This window comes from Etheostoma spectabile, chromosome 3 (genome assembly GCF_008692095.1).
Source record: "Etheostoma spectabile isolate EspeVRDwgs_2016 chromosome 3, UIUC_Espe_1.0, whole genome shotgun sequence".
Taxonomy (NCBI): domain Eukaryota; kingdom Metazoa; phylum Chordata; class Actinopteri; order Perciformes; family Percidae; genus Etheostoma; species Etheostoma spectabile.
Window position 1 is genome coordinate 9,316,348 of NC_045735.1, and position 18,806 is coordinate 9,335,153.

The 18,806-nt window shown below is 39.8% G+C and overlaps 2 protein-coding genes across 3 annotated transcripts in view; one reads left to right on the forward strand and one right to left on the reverse strand.

Annotated features, from left to right (window-relative positions):
- Nucleotides 1–8,587, reverse strand: part of gdpd5b (glycerophosphodiester phosphodiesterase domain containing 5b) — a 66,719-nt gene extending 58,132 nt beyond the window's left edge. Inside the window, 1 exon segment of the mRNA XM_032507153.1 lies at nt 8,125–8,587. The gene's annotated coding sequence lies outside the window, so the exon portion shown is untranslated.
- A 5,837-nt stretch (nt 8,588–14,424) lies between these two features.
- Nucleotides 14,425–18,447, forward strand: serpinh1b (serpin peptidase inhibitor, clade H (heat shock protein 47), member 1b). Of its 2 annotated transcripts, XM_032510511.1 has the most exons (8): nt 14,425–14,646; nt 15,289–15,320; nt 16,094–16,243; nt 16,376–16,568; nt 16,690–16,960; nt 17,075–17,173; nt 17,261–17,493; nt 17,602–18,447. In XM_032510511.1, exons 3-8 carry the CDS (start codon nt 16,125–16,127, stop codon nt 17,902–17,904), a joined length of 1,218 nt encoding a protein of 405 aa, XP_032366402.1. In that variant the 5' UTR covers nt 14,425–14,646; nt 15,289–15,320; nt 16,094–16,124; the 3' UTR covers nt 17,905–18,447. The 2 variants fall into 2 exon arrangements, with proteins under 2 accessions (XP_032366402.1, XP_032366406.1); XM_032510515.1 differs by lacking the exon at nt 15,289–15,320 and having other exon boundaries at nt 14,504–14,646; nt 17,602–17,904.
- Nucleotides 18,448–18,806: the final 359 nt, after the last annotated feature.

Genomic DNA, 18,806 nt, shown 5'->3' on the forward strand with positions numbered 1-18,806 from the left:
GCAAAGCAGAGAAAGGGGAGGTAACCTTGCCCCTTATGACCTCATAAGGAGAAATATTCAAAATCGGCCCATCTGAGCTTTCATTTTTTCCAAAGGCAGAGCAGAATACCCAAGACTTTGTTTCCACCTATCACCACTTCTAGCCACTGGACCACAGGCAGGCTGGAGGAACATATTAAGGTTAAAAAAAAATTCTCATAAACTGTAATGTTCAAGCCATGGGACCTTTAATATAACCAATAAACAGATAACAGAAGAGACAGCTTGATAGAGCACAAACAATAGCCCACTGCAGCAAGGAGCAACCAGCAAACAGACTATAGTAAAGCTGGAAGTGTATGGAGTATGATATAAGAACATCCAGACAATCTGTCACTTTGCTCATCAAAGTGACGGCTCATCAATCTGAAAAATGTGGGTCAAAGATAATCTGAGGAAAAATTAATCTAATCGCACTTCATCAGGCTCTTCAAATTAAAAAATTGACAGTCGGAATACAAAGTGCCAATACGGTCACTTATTTTCATTATTGGAGCAAAACAAGATTGGGAGAAGAGAAAGAAATCCACCCACTCATTTCACTGTGGACAAAACCGCAGGAAGAATAAGTAGGACAAATGATATGTGGAGATATTGCTCTCATATTTCATCTGAAGGGTAAAAAGTAATCTCTGAAGAGCGTGATTCACCTTATGAAGCCTCCTTTATGAACTAAAGAAAAGGTTTGGTGTGTGGTCAAAGGTAATTTGATAGAGAACTGAGCTGGCCTGATGCTGCAGGGACAGTGCGTGACAAAGCAATGTGCATACAGTGAACAATAAAGTCATATTAGATGCTTCGCAGAGCCTTGTTGATGGAGAGGTTGGTCATTATTGTCTTTGTTCTTTTGGGTACTCCATATGTTGTGTCTCTCCCAATGTATCATTAAAATAGGAATCTACAGTGTCAGCAAAATCTATTAGGTTTCATATACCACGTATCAAGGCAAAAGGTGGGAGAATTCCTGTGTTTTGGAATATGCTGTAAGAGTAACCCCCCCCCCCCGGACATGTTTTGGTGAAGAGGTGGAAAGAAAAATGTCCCAAATTCACACAAAAATGCCACTTTGTGGGGGTTTAGCAAAGCAAGGGCACAGCTTCCTGCAGCGAGGTGACCTCTGATCCACGATGCCACTGTTTAGGCAGCTGGTGGTGGGTGGGCTTGAATAATTATCACCTTAAAAAATGGACAACACTGACTCTTGTCAGCTTAATTTATATTTGCACCACACGTTTCTCATCAACTTTAGTAGAGCCTGTGATTTTGAATGTCTGGAGGAAAAGCGAAGGGAAGCACTCAGGACAGGAGTTGGATTGCACAAAGAAGAGTGCCAAGCTATGACGAACTAGTGAGACTGATGTGTGTATGGGAAGACCCGGAACCAATTGTCTGTGCCAATGCTGCCCACACACCTTTTCAGCACTGACAAGAATCCATAAATTAAAGCTACATTTTCTGGTGTCACTTGGCCAGATTTAGTTCTACAGCCACGCTAGCATCTCTTTGCGGCGGTACTGAACCAGTACTTAACATAAGTCCTTGAATCTAAATGCTACTATCAGCAATGTTATCATGTCAATTAAGAATGCTAAATTAGATTTTTTTTTTTTTTTCCATGACCGATAGCCGACCCTCGTTAACCTACATATGCAGCCACTTTCCTGGAACCGCTTGTGTGTCCGACACAAGTCTGCAGCTGTCCGCGGAGCAGCAGCGTATGTCAGAGCCTGAGCCACCACAGCCACCCACCAGCGGGGTTGTCAACTGTCTTCCTGGCATGCTGTGTGTAGGATGGACAATTTATCCCATTAGTCCTCATCAATAAACAGTGGTGCTCATAAGTTTATGAACCCATGCTAAAATTGACCTAAAAGAGGAATTTAAAAAAAAAATACTCTTTTGGAAATTTATTTTAGTGCCTTAATTTAATTTTTTTAAAAAAGGAAGAAACATGATAAATTTCCCTTGGCCTTTGGAATTAAAATAGCCCCACATCATTACATACCTTCACCATACCAAGAGATTGGCATGGGGTACTTTCATAAAATGATCTCTCAATCCAAATCAAACCAGCTATTAGGCTAACTGAAATAAAACCATGCCAATCTCTAGGTATGGCGAAGGTATGTGATGATGTGGGGTGTTTTTCTTTTGTCAAACCAGCTTGACTAGCAGCAAGTGTACAACATCTGGATCTTATATTCAAGCCTTATATGAAGAAGTTTCTTTTTTTATACAGCCTTATAATCCCAGTTTTATCTGGATTTGATGTTCCTTCGGTTTGATTATCAAAGCTTTGATTATGAAAGAGAACAAAGCTTTGAGTTTCCATGCCTAGCTCACCTGGCATTTTAGCCGCTTCAGCCTGTTCCAGCTATCCAAGCAAGCATATAATTCACCAAATTATTCATGTCCATGAATAAGGTAATGACAGAGAAAAACATAGGCAGATATTTTTACTGATACTATAAAAGTTAATGGTCCGTTTTACATACCTACAAAATGCATATTGTGTGTAAGAGCAACCCACTTCAACTACAACAACCACTTGTCATAGCTCTCCAGCTTACTTAAAATGCTTTTCAACAAAAGGCTCCAATTACTTTTTAACAGTCCACCCAATAGAGTTGAACCTACACTATGTCGTTCAACAAATGTTTCTGCTTTCACAGCTGCTTTTGCCATAAAATGCCAGTCAACAGAGAGAGGGGGGCTGTGGGGCCCCTGACCAGTCAAAATCACTGTACCAATCAATCGCTGAGAATTGCTTTCTTTCAACAGTAGAGACGAGTACATTTCAATGGAGTTCAACGCAGTCAGATTTCCAGGTGATTTAAATCAGTTTGTTGTGCTGCAAATTTATAGTAATCAGTGAAATCAGTGACTGTACTCTTCAGATGGGACAAAAACTGTGTATGCCACTTTATTGCACATATTATTATATCATAGTGTTGCCAGGCAGAACATTTTGGAACTACTTTATATGTCACCGTTTCAACCTGGAGCAATGCTTCCTAAATTAATTTGATGAGACTCAATGTTCCTTGAATAAATAAAAAGCAATGGAAGAAAGGTATATGTCTGGACCCCTCCTAGCCTATCTGCCTGTTTGGGTTGAGAGAAAGCATTCTGGGGTTGGTTCCATATCATAGGGGATACTGTAGTGCTGATACTGTGGCCTGGAAAGCAAACAGCTGACAAAGACATCCGTGGCATGCATGGTGAGAACCATTGTTGTACTGTGCGGCAAATGGACAACTCCATTGGCCCAGTTTACTCCGGCCTCCTCAGTCTGACTGTTGAGGGTGGACAAATATGTTTTATCAAGGTGCCATCTGTAAGTCTACATGAGGGCTCTTCATAACCATCTGTGTGTTGACATCACACAGAGTTCCGTCCTGTACTGTGACTGCTGCCTGGGCCCGGGAGCCAGCGCCACACGAGCAGGTGCCACTATAGTGAACTTGGCTTTCTGAGAGGGAAATTGAGCTTTCTCTTTATTTAAATGTTTGGCTTCTTTAATTCTATTACAGGGATGATTACATAAAAGGCAACACAACTACGTAAATAGTAAATACAAGTACAGTATACTGTATGTCTGAAATAACTAACTAACATTAAATAACTTGAAAATCAACATTCCTTCTCCAGTAAAGAGGATCAGATACACCTTAAAAACTTCTCACAAAAAGGGGTGATGTAGGTGAAAGTATAGGTCTCAAATGGTGGGAATATTCCCAAGAATGAAAGAAAAACAAGCAGACCTATTATCTAGTCAAGTAAGTATTTTTATCTTTTTTCAGAGCGTCAGCTTTGCCAAAATAACTGTGCATCTCCCAGTTTGTCTGAGCCTTGGACTTTGAAGAGAGCTCAAGTTGCATACTAGCAAAGACAGGGGACCAAAGGCTCCTTTGTTCCCATCAGAGAAAGGTTCCTATTAAGTTTAAATAACTAGCAATTTGCCAATAAGGTGAGGCAGAGAACCTCAAGTTTTTTTAATTTTCTTTAACGTTTATTTTGGGCTCCTGTTTGAAACCACAGTACTTTTGCGTAGTGTCCTCCTCACACATATTGTAAACTGCTGATCTGCTACGCATTGCAAATATTAAACATGTTTGGCACAGAGGGGTAGGTCTACTTGTTTGGAAACAGCAGGGTGGAAATAATGCTTTGCAAAATGTAAAAACATTACAAATATTCTAACTATTCTACTTTTGCTGTCTGGAAGTGTCACAAACAAGCTGTGTACAGTAGTGTAAATGTGAGCATACCCTTGTTTAAACTCACAATTCTGTAGTACAGTGTAAAAGACCATTTGGAACCCTTGCACTGAAAGCTATTATATATCATGTCAGTTACATTTCAAACATACGAGCCCCCCCCCCCAGCGCACCATGTTCTTTCAGAGATTAAAAACTGTGGACTGAAAGACTAATGGTGTTTTTTCCCACTACATGGTACCTCCTCGACTTACCTCTACTCACCTTTTTTGTTTTTTCATTACAAAAAAAAAAGTCCCTGGTACCTGCTAACAGGTACTTTTTTCAGAAATCAGAAATTTAGTACCACCTCAGAAAATAGGTTGCAGTAAAGTATCAGTGTGACGTACAGTACTGTGAAATTATAGTCCTTGACTAAGTCAAGGCTGTTGATTTTTAATGTTTAATATTCAAACAATATTTAAATCCAATTTAGTTACCCATTACTTTTGCATTAAACGTGGATCAGCAAGTAGAACCATGTGGAAATCAGATTTTATTTGATGTGGGTGCTATGAATTAATAGCAAGCGCTTCCAGAGCGTGCCCACTCTTCGTAAAGGTTCATTATCCATACCAGATAGGCACAGAAGATGAGTGCATGTGTGTGAGTGAGAGAAAGAGAAACAGAGAGGACTAGACCTCCCTGCAACAAGGCACTCAATTATAACATGGGGTGATTTTGAACAAGTGAGACTCACTTGCACTCCCTCTGGATAATTCCGCACAGCTCTGATTGATGTTAGATACGTGTTTCTTTTGGTATGAAGCCAGCAAATATCCTACAGGATATTGCTATTGTATGATGGGTATGTTTCTCGTTTCGGAAGCAGTTATTTAAGGATGCAGTACATAAACATAATTACAGTGGCAGTTAGATTATAAGCAGGGCAAAGCAGAATGTCTGCGACAATCAATACTCAACTCAAACAGAAAGTTGGGTTGGCTACTGTCTAACTCTACATGTCTAATCAGCAGCACAATCAGCAGCAACATGCATGAAACTAGATTTAAAAAAAATTAATGTTCTAAAAGCTCTACAATGCATGTACAAAACTGTGAAAAAAGGGTCCAAAACCAGTAAGTGGATTACTGCTGTGAACAAAGCACCACATTCCTCCCTGTTCTGATCTATTATATCTCCCTCTATTTTCCACTCATTCGTCTAAAATAACATTTCTAGTGGGATCTTTAAAGCACTTGTCAGCATGGCTGCCACACCTTACCTAACCCTATATCAATCAAATCTAAGCACTTTTGAAGAACTGTAGAAATGTATATGTTTTGTCACAGTTTTTGTAGCTAACCCCAACGTGTCTATCAAAGTATCACTTTGTCAAAGTTTCTTAGCAAAAACTGGAGCAATCTGAATGTCCAGAGTAGGGCTGGGTTCCGAAACCCGGTTCCTACAAAATTGGTAGGAATCGGACCGGATTAGAACACAAATTTCAGTTCCTCATTTTGGTTTCACTTAATGTATCGACTGAAATATTTTCCCACTGTTCCAAACCGGATGTAAAAATTTCACACTTTCTCTGTAGTCTACCGTTAGCTAAAAACCGTAAATGTAGGCTACTTTGAAAATGCCATATTTCCCCCTGAGCTCACCAAAACGGACATACAGTGAAAGCATATTAACCATCCACTGCATGTGATTGCTAGTATTGCTTTACAATCTCAACATATTGTTAAATTTCAATCATTTTAAATGAATAAAAACTATTTTAAAAAATAATTGGTTTTGGAATCAGAATCGTTTTAAAAGTACCAGTTCAGCATCGTAATCAGAAAAATCCAAACGATACCTATCCCTAGTCCAGAATTATTTATGTCTTACTTACTGTGGAGAAGCATACAATACTGTACGAGCCAAAAAGGAAATTCAAAAACATAGCATTCAGCACGCTCCACTCCAAAGCCCTTCAATCCATTTATAGATGTTGTAAAAGAGCAATAAAAAAAGAAACAGCCTTGCATAGACACGTTTAAAGTCTTGACACTAGGGATCGACCGATATGTATTTTTTTTAGTGCCAATGCCAATTTTTTCCCTCCATCAACCTTGGCTGATATCCAATAAGGGCCGCCGATTTTCTTGAGCCAATATTTGGAGCCAATACCGCTTTCGCTCCCTCAATTTACATCATAAAAATGTAAACCCTGCCACACTGGATTTGTTGTTGGAATCTACTCTGCCATTTCAGTGTCACAGTTCAGTGTCACTTCTGCAATCATCTTACATTCATATCAACCAAATTATATGTGCAATGTGCATCATATGGATGGGTCTGCATATGGTTAACTGTGCAAAGGTAAAAGGCTTTCATCAACATCTACAACACAGCCATGATGATGCATAACTTGCTGACATATTATAAGACAGATATAATCAGGTCATCACAAAATGCCCTTTGTCAACACATTTAAATAATTTAAGAAAACAATAAACCTGAAAAGTAGCCATTAAAATAAAGTGCTTGATTTGTAATTTAAGACTGCCGTGGTGCTAGTGGTGGAGGGGCAGTGCATGGTCTGCACGTGAACTGCAGCTTCCCCAGCAAAACAGAGATGCCTGTGGACGCCTGTCTCAATAAAATGCCTGGGGAAAAAACCATCAGCGAACGGAGCGGCTGTATATCGGCCAATGCCGATACACGTAAAAACGCAAATATAGGCATATAATCGGTCTATCACTAGGACTTGACACGTCCTGAGTCATCAGTATATTGAAACCAAACAGGTTCTTATCCCTTTAAAAGTAATTACTGGCATGCTTAGAGGCTTCAAATACAAGTCAGCTGTTAATTGAAAGCTTTACCAAAAGCAAATAAGTGTCAGCTGTTATTACTGAAGTTACAAATCCAAAACAAACTGATAGCGAAGTGGTAACAATCAAAAAAGATCTGACGGTAAGATGATGTACCAAATGGGTCCTTCCCAAAGGCCAGTTTTAAAATGATGAAAGTCATACATGTTTGCTAGATTAAAACTACCTCTAATGAAGTGCTTTCCATAACATATAATAAAGTAGCTTAAGCCTATGCTTTGAACGAGACACTATGAAATATTTCTTGAAATACCGACATACCGGTAACAACCAAATGACAAAAGAAAAATGAATGGCGTCATGAATTATGCAAGTAAGTGGGAATAGTGGTGTGCATGAGTAAACACAAATGTAGCCTACTGTGCACATGAAGGAGTTAACATTAGGCCTGTGTCGCTTTACTTGCATTTTGCCACAACACATGATTTCATTATTTTGTAGTAGACATAAACTAACTCACACGCCATACTTTCACCAAAAGGTAAATCCTAGCTTTCGTAGGATACAACATAATAGGCGTGTCCCATGTCTTTGGGTGCATATGAGACCACCAGCGAGCAGAAGTACCATTATGGGTAAAAAGTAAAACCCTATACAGTCTATGATGTAAAACACACACACACACACACACACACACACACACACACACACACACACACACACACACACACACACACACACACACACACACACACACACACACACACACACACACACACACACACACAGCTACTAAATAGGCATAGGTGAGAACGCCAAAAGAGGAAGAAAAAAACAACCTCTAAACTTTAATGTTTGTACGAGGCGTGTTACGCGTTACAGTAATGTTAGTTAGTGTTACCAAGCTAAAAGCTCTCATTAACATATTTTAACATATAGCTAGTAACTGCAAAAAAAAGCTGAAGGACTAAAACAGTCACACATTACATGTGTTGATATAAAACTAACCCACAGGTAGCAAACACCTTAAACTAAATACCGTTACACAGATACACACTCACCTGTCCGAGGTCTGCTACCACTTCTCTTTGATTTCAGAGTTAGCTTTGCGGCACACGGTAAAGTTGAGGCTTTTCTTTTTCTTTCTCTCCAGTAAAATGCCTCCCCCGAGAGTCAAACGGGAACAACCCTTGTCAAAGGTAGCTAACGTGTGAGAGGTGGGTGGTCGGTAACGTAAATGCTGACAGAGACGAAGTTTTACATGGAAAACAAAGGAGAAAGGAGCAGGGTGAGTACGGACGGTGTCAGTGGCTTCGGTCTAGCTATTTTCAGTTGCTCCGTCCTCCGTGTTTTTTCGTCCCATCTGTAGATAAAGCGTGCCTCCTCGTCTCCGTGTAGGCAGTGATACATAAACCGACAGGGCAACTCAATGTAGCTTAGGCTACTGAATGAATGGTGGGAGGAGTGTATGTCGGTCTTTTTTATTTCCAGCCCCCATGTACAGTGAGAGAGCGTCACCGAGCTGACTTTATTGCGCATTCAGGTCACAGCGAAAGTAACCGTTGTTCGAATTACTTTCTCGTTGCTCTACCCTAAACCCGTTGACGCCGTTTTAATTTAGTGGAATTACCAACATTTAGGCTACATTAAATTATGTTTATTAGGTTTACAGTGTTATTGTCATAATGTATTGTCAGTTAACACCATATAGTTAGAGAAATGGAAGCCAACTACCACTGTGTTTCTCTTGTCGACTGATCGTGCGTAAGCAAAACCTCCGACGTGACTTGAACGCACCAACGTGCAAATGTAATTTAAGCCAAAAAAGGCATTTTATCAATCTTTTTATTTTACCAGCATACATGACTTAGCTGATAATATGAGACAATGAAGAAAATCCAGCTTTGCTTGTTGACACATGACAAAGTTGCTTGGAGTTGGAGTGTTTGGTCATTTCTTATACACACCAAACAGAGCAGTTCTACTTCTATCGAACCAGTATTTTTAACAGTTCTGTTCATCAGCTTTGTATTTGCTCTAAAAAATTAAGGTTTTTCTTTTTAGTCAGATTACTCGTTTGTATTGCATGTATGAATTATTTGACCATTGTCCACTTTAACAATGGGTGGGGTCTAATTTTCAAATAAGTCTAATTCCTCCTCTGGGAAAATAGGAACTTAAACGATCAAACCACCAAAAGGTCACAGCCCCGCCACACTCAAATGTTTTTGTTTTTTTTCAGGTTTAGACTTTGTCACCTTTGCTCATGTTGACACATACCAAATGACTGATCAAACAAAACTGATTTATTGATTTTTGTCACAAGAACACCTTCTACAGTCATCATCAGAGACAACATGTAATGTCAGGACAGGAGTACCTCATAATCAACCAATTGAGACACACTGTGACACATGGCCTTTATTCATCCTACTTTGTCCTGTTAGCTGTATTTTATAGTGCCACTGTTCCACAGGATGATGTCAGTTGTGGGAATGATTTTCATTTAATTCATCAAATAAAATGTTTGCATCACAAAATATTTTTGTTTTGTTATCAATACTGATATAAAAACAAAATGTAACCATATTTTAACCGCAATTTATCATGCCGAAAACATCAAAAAATACACTGACCTCATATATTAAATGTAATCCCTTGTTAAATTGGAAATCCAGGCAGTGATGTGCTGTCCAAATATGGCAGCTGGCAATATAAAATTAGATTGTTTAATTACAGTGACAGTTAAATTACAGTTTGAACAGATTTTCCCGGGGACCATGACAGATAATTATCCAAAAGCTAGAATCCTAGTGGAGTGGTCCACAGCCCACTCCCTCAGACATTAAAGTGTATTTATTATGCAGTGATATGTTTAGTTATCTGTTTATTTCTCATGTTCCCGTTATTGTTGTGTCATCAGGTTATAATGTATCATGTAGGATAACTATGTAAGTTGCTGTTGTGTTTCTCTGCACCAAAGCTACATCAGCAAGTTCCAGTATTTACTGTATGAGAGAGAATAAATACTGGACGTGAAACTTATTCAGGCTGAGTTGATCGTCCTAGACATGGCAGGTAGTTGGCTGGTCTCAGGTGTGTGAAATGACTTACCACTTGGTACAGTGTTTGAAGCGTTCAACCATTTTCAGATTGGCTGCATTTAGCCTTTACATTTCTATGTCAAGTGGAGTAGGATGAGTGGTTAAAAGGAGTAACAGATCATATCTATCTCCAAGGAAACAGTCAGTGCAGTGCTGTTGCTAGATAAATTAGCATCACTGTGATGAAAATCAACAGATTATGTACATTTGTGTGCATGCATGTGTGTCTTAAGATGTGTTGCATAAGACTATATTCAGATCAAACAGCACTTCAGCCACCACTTAATACTTGTTCCATTTAACATTACTCGAACCAAATAATCAGAGATTGATATTGTATCTTCACCTTCACATCCTTGCAGCCACTTATACAGAAACAAAGACATACACACACACACACCTTGACAGTGTCTCCCCATGAGCATCTATCTCTACACGTGGGAAAGTTAGGGAAATTATGCTCTTTAGAGATGATTTCCTGTGGCATATCCCTGTTTGATGTGGCAGAGAGGCTACCCTGCCTCTCTCTCCACAGGCAGGCGTTAAGTCAGCAGCTCCAGCTGCTGCGCTTTGTTATGATATTCACCTATTTTAAAATGCCAACCAGAATCCACAGGCAGGTCGGTAGGGGTCTCCTCTGCAGGTGGTGTTACAGCAGGGTGAAGCGTTTGTGACTGTTACTGTTTGAAAGGGCTCAGAATGTGTCTGGGGTGGGGGGGGCTGACTGCGTTGTCTCTGAGGGGGATCTGAAACAGCATTGACTTAACACAATTCTCTATATCTTCCAAATTAAAGACATCTACTCAAATATCCACTCAGTATATGTGGAAGGTAGAAGCCAGAGACAAATGATGATGTCAAGAGCCGTCCCACATTCAACTGAACTTGATTTTGTGTATTATGAGTACAATTTTGTTAAATTTTGCCACACTTGAAATGTGAAAACAGAGACACGTGTCAGTGGGCCCTGCACAGAAAGTGGGAGTTACTGTGACTAGAACTCCTCTGATTGACTATCAACAGATACCTTCTCTGGCCAAGGGGGTGTATGTTTTTTTTGGTTTCATTGCACCCCATCTAGTGGTTGTTTGTCCATAATACAATGCAGTAGCAAATGAAATATCTACAGTACAGTGTCTGGCAAACCAATAAAATAGTTTCCACTGGTTCTTTTAATTCTGTTGACATTCAGAGTTTATATAAGATACAAAGGGTTTGTGTGTCTTTAGTTTCTGTGCAAAAATTCTTCTTATTGCTTTTTTTTCTCAAGCACATAGTTACATAGATAATGGAAGATAAAACAAAAGTTCCTCAAGAAAAGTTACATTAATAACATCTCAAGGGTAAAAGAAAGAATACAAACGTGAATGACCTCAATTAAGACTTTAATTAAAGAAAACTTTAATGGCTTTGGAGGAAGCTTTCAAACTTTTCCCAGCAGGGGGCATGTTCGGTCAGTATTTAATCCTTTAAAAAAAGAGTCTCCTGAGTGGAGCTGCCCCGTCATCATGAACTTAGACGGAAATAGATGGTTACTCTGCAAAACTGACAAAAAAAAGTTCTGTTGATGTTTGTCTTAATTATATCATTTGTATTTTCATTCAATAAAGATTTTAAACTTGGTCTGCATGGCCAGCTTGGTAATATTGATGGAGTGATAATTTGCCCAAAAAATAAAGTTTATATTTTGAATACATTTTACATCAGACAGATGGGTATTGATGTTAGAGTCACTTAATCTATTATTAATGAACTCAACTGTTTATGCAATGTACGATGTTAATACTGTTTTGCAATAAATCTACTAAAAATGTATGTGAGTGTACAAATATATAAACATGTTTGCTATGCAGTTACTACAAATTCCATGTCTTCAAATCTATTACTTTCGTTTTGACTACTGGCATTGGTCTGTTTTGTTGAAAGAGCAAGTGGTCTTAACTCTCCAGTTCATAACCAAAAACATTAAGAATATCTCAACATATCAAACATTGCATTCCAATAAGCGTTTTACTGCAATCTTATGTGAGTCTGGTTTAAACCAGACAGTGCACTGCAAACTGTATATGATCCAGCAGCTCGCTGCACTCATACACACTAAATCTCAGAAAGTTACATCATTCAGCAAAGCTGAAACATTTCTCAGATCTTGCGTCATGGTCCTCTTGGCAGCTGTGCTCCGCTTCCTTCAGAGAAGTGGGTCCTTTCTAGACTGGGTGAACCCAACTTGGTCTGGTGTTAGTCAGAATATAGATCATTTCCTCAGTGTGCAAGAATGATTTGATTACAACCAATGTTGATAGATGCATATCATCTATAAAACTTTTGAAACTTTTTTTTTTTTAATGATTAACAAAAACTTGTTTTCCCCTTAAGGTAAATACATGTTGGTAAAAGAGGAGAGTGACTCCTTTGTTTGTTCACAATCCTCAACTTTAACTACAATGCATCTGCATGAGCAACTGTTTAAATTAGATTTTGTTTTGCCATCCATTGCTAAAGTATGCCCTGTCAATTTTAATAAAAAACTAAGACTTACATGATTACCTAACAATCCCCAATTATACTTCTTAAATATTGATGATCCTGTTTGTGAAAATGTTGGTATTCTGTCAACCGATTTATGATGGAAATCCAAATGTATAAACTGAAAATTAACTGATAACCAGCTAGCAAAAACCTTACTGATTGCTCTTTTAGCAATACTAGTCCAGATGTTGAATGGGCTGCACTTATGTGAGAGTCGCTCCACCCTCTGAGGTCTGTTACATAAGATTTTGTCGGTCGAAAAAAAGAAAATCCGAAACGTGTCTGCACTTTACGTATTGTCATTCAAAGGGACCTTCCGACTATCTTGGTTGGTGGGGAAAAATTGCGTAATTTAGCGTTGCGCCTATAGCTTTTAAATATTTGCCTTTCCATAAGTTTCATGTGATGATGCTTTTGCCAAAGTGCTGAAAGCTTCTGTATGCTCACACAGACACCAGACTTGTTTGACCTAGAGGTTACCCTCACTCTGCTCATGCTGAGGAATTTCAGAGTAAACTGTTAACTCCAGGGCTTCTTCCGAATGACAAACACCCCCTGGGGGGAAGAAAGAAGCTGCAATGCTACTCTTGTGTCAATTTTAGAAAAACTTAGAAAACGTTAGGTGGGTTCTCTGTCCCCAAAATTTGAGTAATGTAATATTTGAACTTAGACAAAAGGGTGGTAGAGTGAGAACTTTTTTTTTTTACCCTATCAAACGCTCATAGAACTTTCTGGATGCCTGCCCCAACATGTCACCTAAAGAATACAAGCCACTCATCAGTTGGAATGTCAGGACACTTTGCAAAGGGCTGCAAAAGAGTGGGATTTGGGAGAATTGGGGGATAAAGATAGATGGAATTCCTCTGGTTGGAAAATAGTTTGTGACAGACAGCATGGGCAATACTTATAGGCTACTGTATGTGATGCAGAGTGATCGTTTATCTATGAAATGTCTCTGTCCTTCTGTAGTGGATATGACTGAGGCAAATCTGTCACTCATTTCTGTAAATTGTTTACACAGATTTTACAGTTGAAAATGTTTAACTTTGATATGATAAGGCTGTGAGTAAGCAAAGACTGAACAGCTTTACACATAATGTGGAAAATGTGTCCGACCCTTTACACAATTATTTAACTAATTCTGTTTTGTTTGTCCTTGTCAGGACACAGCAGTTTTTACGACGAGGGCTCCTTCTCAACACCCCAATCCTGCCAGCATCCTGTAATCAGCAGCTGTGGTGGAGAGACGTGGCACAGTGATGGTGGGGGAAGGGCTGGATAGCTTCTGTTAAGAATGAACTACTGAGTGAAGCTTTTAAAGTCCTGGAAATTTCCATATGAAATCAGACATCTGTGTAACAAATTTAAAATACATTAAATGACTACTTTTCTTCTGTGAACATTTGCAAAGAATGTGCCCTTTCGCTGTCTTGCCTGCTGAGATTGCAGAAGATGTGCACCATAGAGGCTCACACACTCAGATTTACAACTGCAGAAACAGTGTTTACATGCCACATATTTTAATGCATAAGAATGATTTTGTTCATATTAAAACACAATATTTTACATATGATGAAACTAGTGTAAGAGATTGAGTCAGCAACAGCGTTATAACCTAGAGGCTGAGGAGTATTTCTGTTCACAAGCAGGTCTGACCCAGAATCAGATGTTTTCTGGGTTTCTGTCTGCAGCCACAGGAGAAAACGTTTCAAAGCTGAGCCCCGACCAGTGTTGAGGAGGTAACTTTATCCATCCCCTTTCATTCCAGCCTCAAGGGGGACGTCCCAGCTCCCAGCTTCCTGAAGAACAATATGAGCCCTAATCTGAATATCCCATTCCCCCTTCTAGAAAGTTCTCTGTAGAACGATATAAAGAGCAGGAGAGTTTGTCACAGTTACACTTTTCCACAGGACACAACCGAGAAGAGAAACCCTGCAAATCCAGCGCAAGGTAAGGATTAGAAGATAACCATCTTTGCTTTCAGGGAGGAATGCATTGTGAAAACGTGGTGCTTTGTTATTTATGGTTTAAAGATACAGTGCCTCATTTTAACCCATTTTAACCCATACTCTCTAAATCTCATCTCTCTCTGTTTGATTGCACACAGAATATTATAGTTTATCTTTTGTGAAAAAAGAAATTAATCTTTGGCATAGCTCAAAGTTTTCACAATGTATACCAGCATGCTGTTACTAAAGCTATTTGTGTCTTGCATGCACTTTGTTGCAATTAAATGAAGGGAAGTACTGTATAAGCACCCAATCTGTCTTTTTTAACTAAAATCCATCACTATTTGATGAAGAGAGGTTCAAATCTGTCCTCGAGAAATAGGTGCTGCTTGTTTGTGGCACAGCTGACTGGATCAAAGTTATTATCCGGGTCAAAAAGAGACAATGGAAAACATTTATGTGTCTGATTGAGGGGAAGTGATGACTAACTTGTTAAAAACCTAAATGTTTTAGTCTAAAAGGTTGGAAACTAGGATATAAAATGAAGAAATTAGAAATTAACACAGAATGTCTCCACCAGAGCCTGTATACTGTTTTACTGTCTGCTCTATATAGATTATTACATAAACCTCTTGTCTTTCAGAATGAAAATGGCAGACATGAAAACATCTCAAGGTATCCGACCATGATGTGAAGTCATTTCTGCTGTATCACAAAAAATACAAATAACAGAGATGTAGACAACATATCTGCAGAATTGTGGAGGTGGATTAGAAAGTTGCTGCTGCAGTGGGTTAATTACAGCCGTTTGCATTGGGATCTTTGTTTGAACAAGTGATGGGATGAGTTAGACATAGCCTGCAGGCACACGCCCATTCTCCGAGACAAAAGATGGCTCAGAGCCCTGCAAAAGAGAGCATGTAAAAGTAAGACTGCACTACAGGTCTATACAGTGAAAGGTACTGATTTCTGATCTTGACTTCTACTGGCTTGAAAAGGAGTCATTAAAGCCGTCAAAGTGCAGATGTGCAACAGTTTGCATTGATCCCAATAAATGTAGAGAACAGAACATTTCAGTGTCCAGTCAGCACAGAGCCTCACTCTGGGTGGACTGCAGCTCTAGCTGTACAGCTAAGCCTCAGTTGCTGCTGACGTGGCGAGAGTCTGGAGGCGTTCCCAAGTTTCTGTGTGGGCTGAGACAACCCTGCCCTGCCACGCCACTAAAACCTCCACATCTGAATCACATAGTCTGCGCTCTGGCATTTTGTTAAGATATATGACTGTATCAAATCAAAACACTTACAACAATCTTTATTGTTTTTTCACAAACTCTCTCTGAGGAGACATGTCTTCCTTCTCAAACTCAATACACATTAATAATATTTAAGCAAACCAACCCACATTAAGAGATGTTAACCCTATCTTTGTCTTTTGTTACTTTTGCACAGGCTGTGACAGCTGCTTTTTGAGACAGACAGGATGTGGATGACTAACATTGTAGCTCTTTGTCTGCTGGCCCTAGTGGCCTCCGCAGAGGATAAAAAGCTGAGCAGCCATGCCACCACGCTGGCTGATAACAGCGCAAATCTGGCCTTCAGGTCTGACATCTATATATTACTGTAATCATACTGAAATGTATAGTGATGCTCTTGGTTTTGCATGTGCACTTTTGGTTACATTTGTCTTGCTCAAAACACAAGCAAACAATTTTTCTTGTGATTGTGATTCAGCCTCTACCACAACATGGCAAAAGAGAAAGACACTGAAAACATCCTCATCTCTCCTGTGGTGGTGGCTTCTTCTCTGGGCATGGTGGCCCTCGGTGGCAAGGCATCCACTGCCTCGCAGGTCAAAACCGTCCTCAGTGCTGAAAAACTGAGGGATGAGCATCTACATGCAGGCCTGTCAGAGCTGCTCTCTGAGGTAAGTACAACCATATAAAACACTGTATATTATATCTTATAATTAAAGTGGATCCAAAGTCAAACTTGACCCTCAGTACTCATTGCACATTTGTCACCGTTTATACAATGTTCTTTCCCAGGTGAGTGATGCTAAGACACGCAACACTACTTGGAAGATCAACAACCGCCTCTATGGCCCCAGCTCAGTCTCCTTTGCTGATGATTTTGTGAAAAACAGCAAGAAGCACTACAACTACGACCATTCAAAAATAAACTTCAGAGACAAGAGGAGTGCAGTCAACTCCATCAACGAGTGGGCAGCCAAGTCCACAGATGGCAAGCTGCCTGAGATCACCAAGGATGTGCAGAACCCAGATGGAGCCATGATTGTCAACGCTATGTTTTTTAAGCGTGAGTATGAAATAGTGTCTTTTTTTTTTTTTTAATTCTCATAGTTAATAACACATGGAGATGTCAAAGGATTGGGCACATGTGTAACTGAGTCCAATGTGTTTTGTCCAACAGCTCACTGGGATGAGAAATTCAGTGCTGAAATGGTGGACACACGTACTTTCCTGGTAACCCGCTCGTTGACCATTGGAATTTCCATGATGCATCGTACAGGTGAGTTTCTTCATTAACTCTACTTCTGACTTTTTCTTATGTTTTCAAAGCTGCAAGCAAGATATCCAAATTGTCTGCTCTTTGCAGGTTTGTATGACTTCTACGAGGACAAAGAAAACCGTTTATTTGTGCTGGATATGCCTCTGGGCCAGAAGCAGGCCTCTATGATTCTTATCATGCCCTATCACCTGGAGCCCCTGGAACGCCTGGAGAAACTTCTGACCAGGAAGCAGGTGGACACCTGGATCAGCAAGCTGGAGAGAAAGGCCGTGGCCATTGCCCTCCCCAAAATTGCATTGGAAGCCAGCCACAACCTGCAGGTAAATGGTGGCAAATTGATGGGCCAATTATAACAATAAAGTTGACTTATAGACCTCTTAAAATCAATCAACAACTCTTTGAATTGAGCAATTCTGCATCTTTTCTAGAAACATCTGGCTGAGCTCGGCCTGACCGAGGCCGTTGACAAAGCCAAGGCTGACTTGTCCAACATCTCTGGAAAGAAGGACCTCTACCTGTCCAATGTCTTCCATGCGTCAGCCTTGGAACTGGACACGGCTGGAAACCCGTTCGACACCAGCATCTACGGCAGCGACAAGCTGAGGAACCCCACACTTTTCTACGCAGATCACCCCTTCATTTTCCTAGTGAAGGACAACAAGACCAACTCTATCCTGTACATCGGCAGACTAGTTAGACCTAAAGGAGACAAGATGCGTGATGAGCTATAATGTTAGTGTTATGAATTGTGGTGGGTGGCTCTTACTGTTACCTCATGAGCACATTCCAATAGACAAACTGTGGACTGAGTACCTAAGCCTACTATTACTTTATAGGTACACCAAACATTCCCAGGGAACATTCTACAAATGCATTGAATCCTTTTCTTCTTTGAGATGAACAAACGGTAGACAACATGCTTATATTAAGTAAGTTTTCTTTACACCTTGTTTTTCGAAAATATGTGTGCATTTTCTTGCATCATCTTTAATGTTTAAAGTAAAAAAAGATCGTTGCACGTTTGTTTTCCAGCTCTGTCTCACTTCTTTCCTCCATGCATTCTGTGGTTTTAAATCTTGCCTCCAGTCTGCACTGAATTGTTCCCCTGCTCAAGCTGAATGTGCTGAGGAAAGGTGGAGGAAGCGTGGTGCTTAATTCATTTGCCAACCATACTGTGCCATTTTGTTGCTGTAGGTAGTTTCCACAAAGAAGCTGTTGGAATTGTGTGATTATGTAATAATGTGTTAATTTTTCAATAAAAATAACAAAGAGGATCTTTCTGTGTGTTTTATTCTTTGCAAATCATATCTGAATACCATCCAAGCACAGTTCATACAGTCTTTTAGAGCGTTGCACGGAGGAATGTGAGCTAGAGTCATCTCGAAATTATAGGAAAACAATCTTTCCAGTTGGCTGGAGGTCAAACAATCATCACAGGTCTGGGATGTAGGGGCTATTGCTAATCTGCCATAGACAACTATCCAGGGAATGTTGTGGTTAATTTCCCTTACCACCACTGGCTTAAACATTAATGTCAGTGGGATCTTTGTTGGCACAGACCAAACAGACGAAAAGCAGTCTTGCAGTGCCCAAACTGGAGTGCATGGTTCTCATGGTGATTGGGAATCTTCTG

Excerpts from the sequence above, each read along its gene's own strand:
- serpinh1b (XM_032510511.1), top strand. The coding sequence starts at position 16,125 with ATGTGGATGACTAACATTGTAGCTCTTTGTCTGCTGGCCCTAGTGGCC. Across the intron at positions 16,244-16,375 it reads AGCGCAAATCTGGCCTTCAG|CCTCTACCACAACATGGCAA; the intron begins GTCTGACATCTA and ends ATTGTGATTCAG. Across the intron at positions 17,174-17,260 it reads TTCCATGATGCATCGTACAG|GTTTGTATGACTTCTACGAG; the intron begins GTGAGTTTCTTC and ends TGCTCTTTGCAG.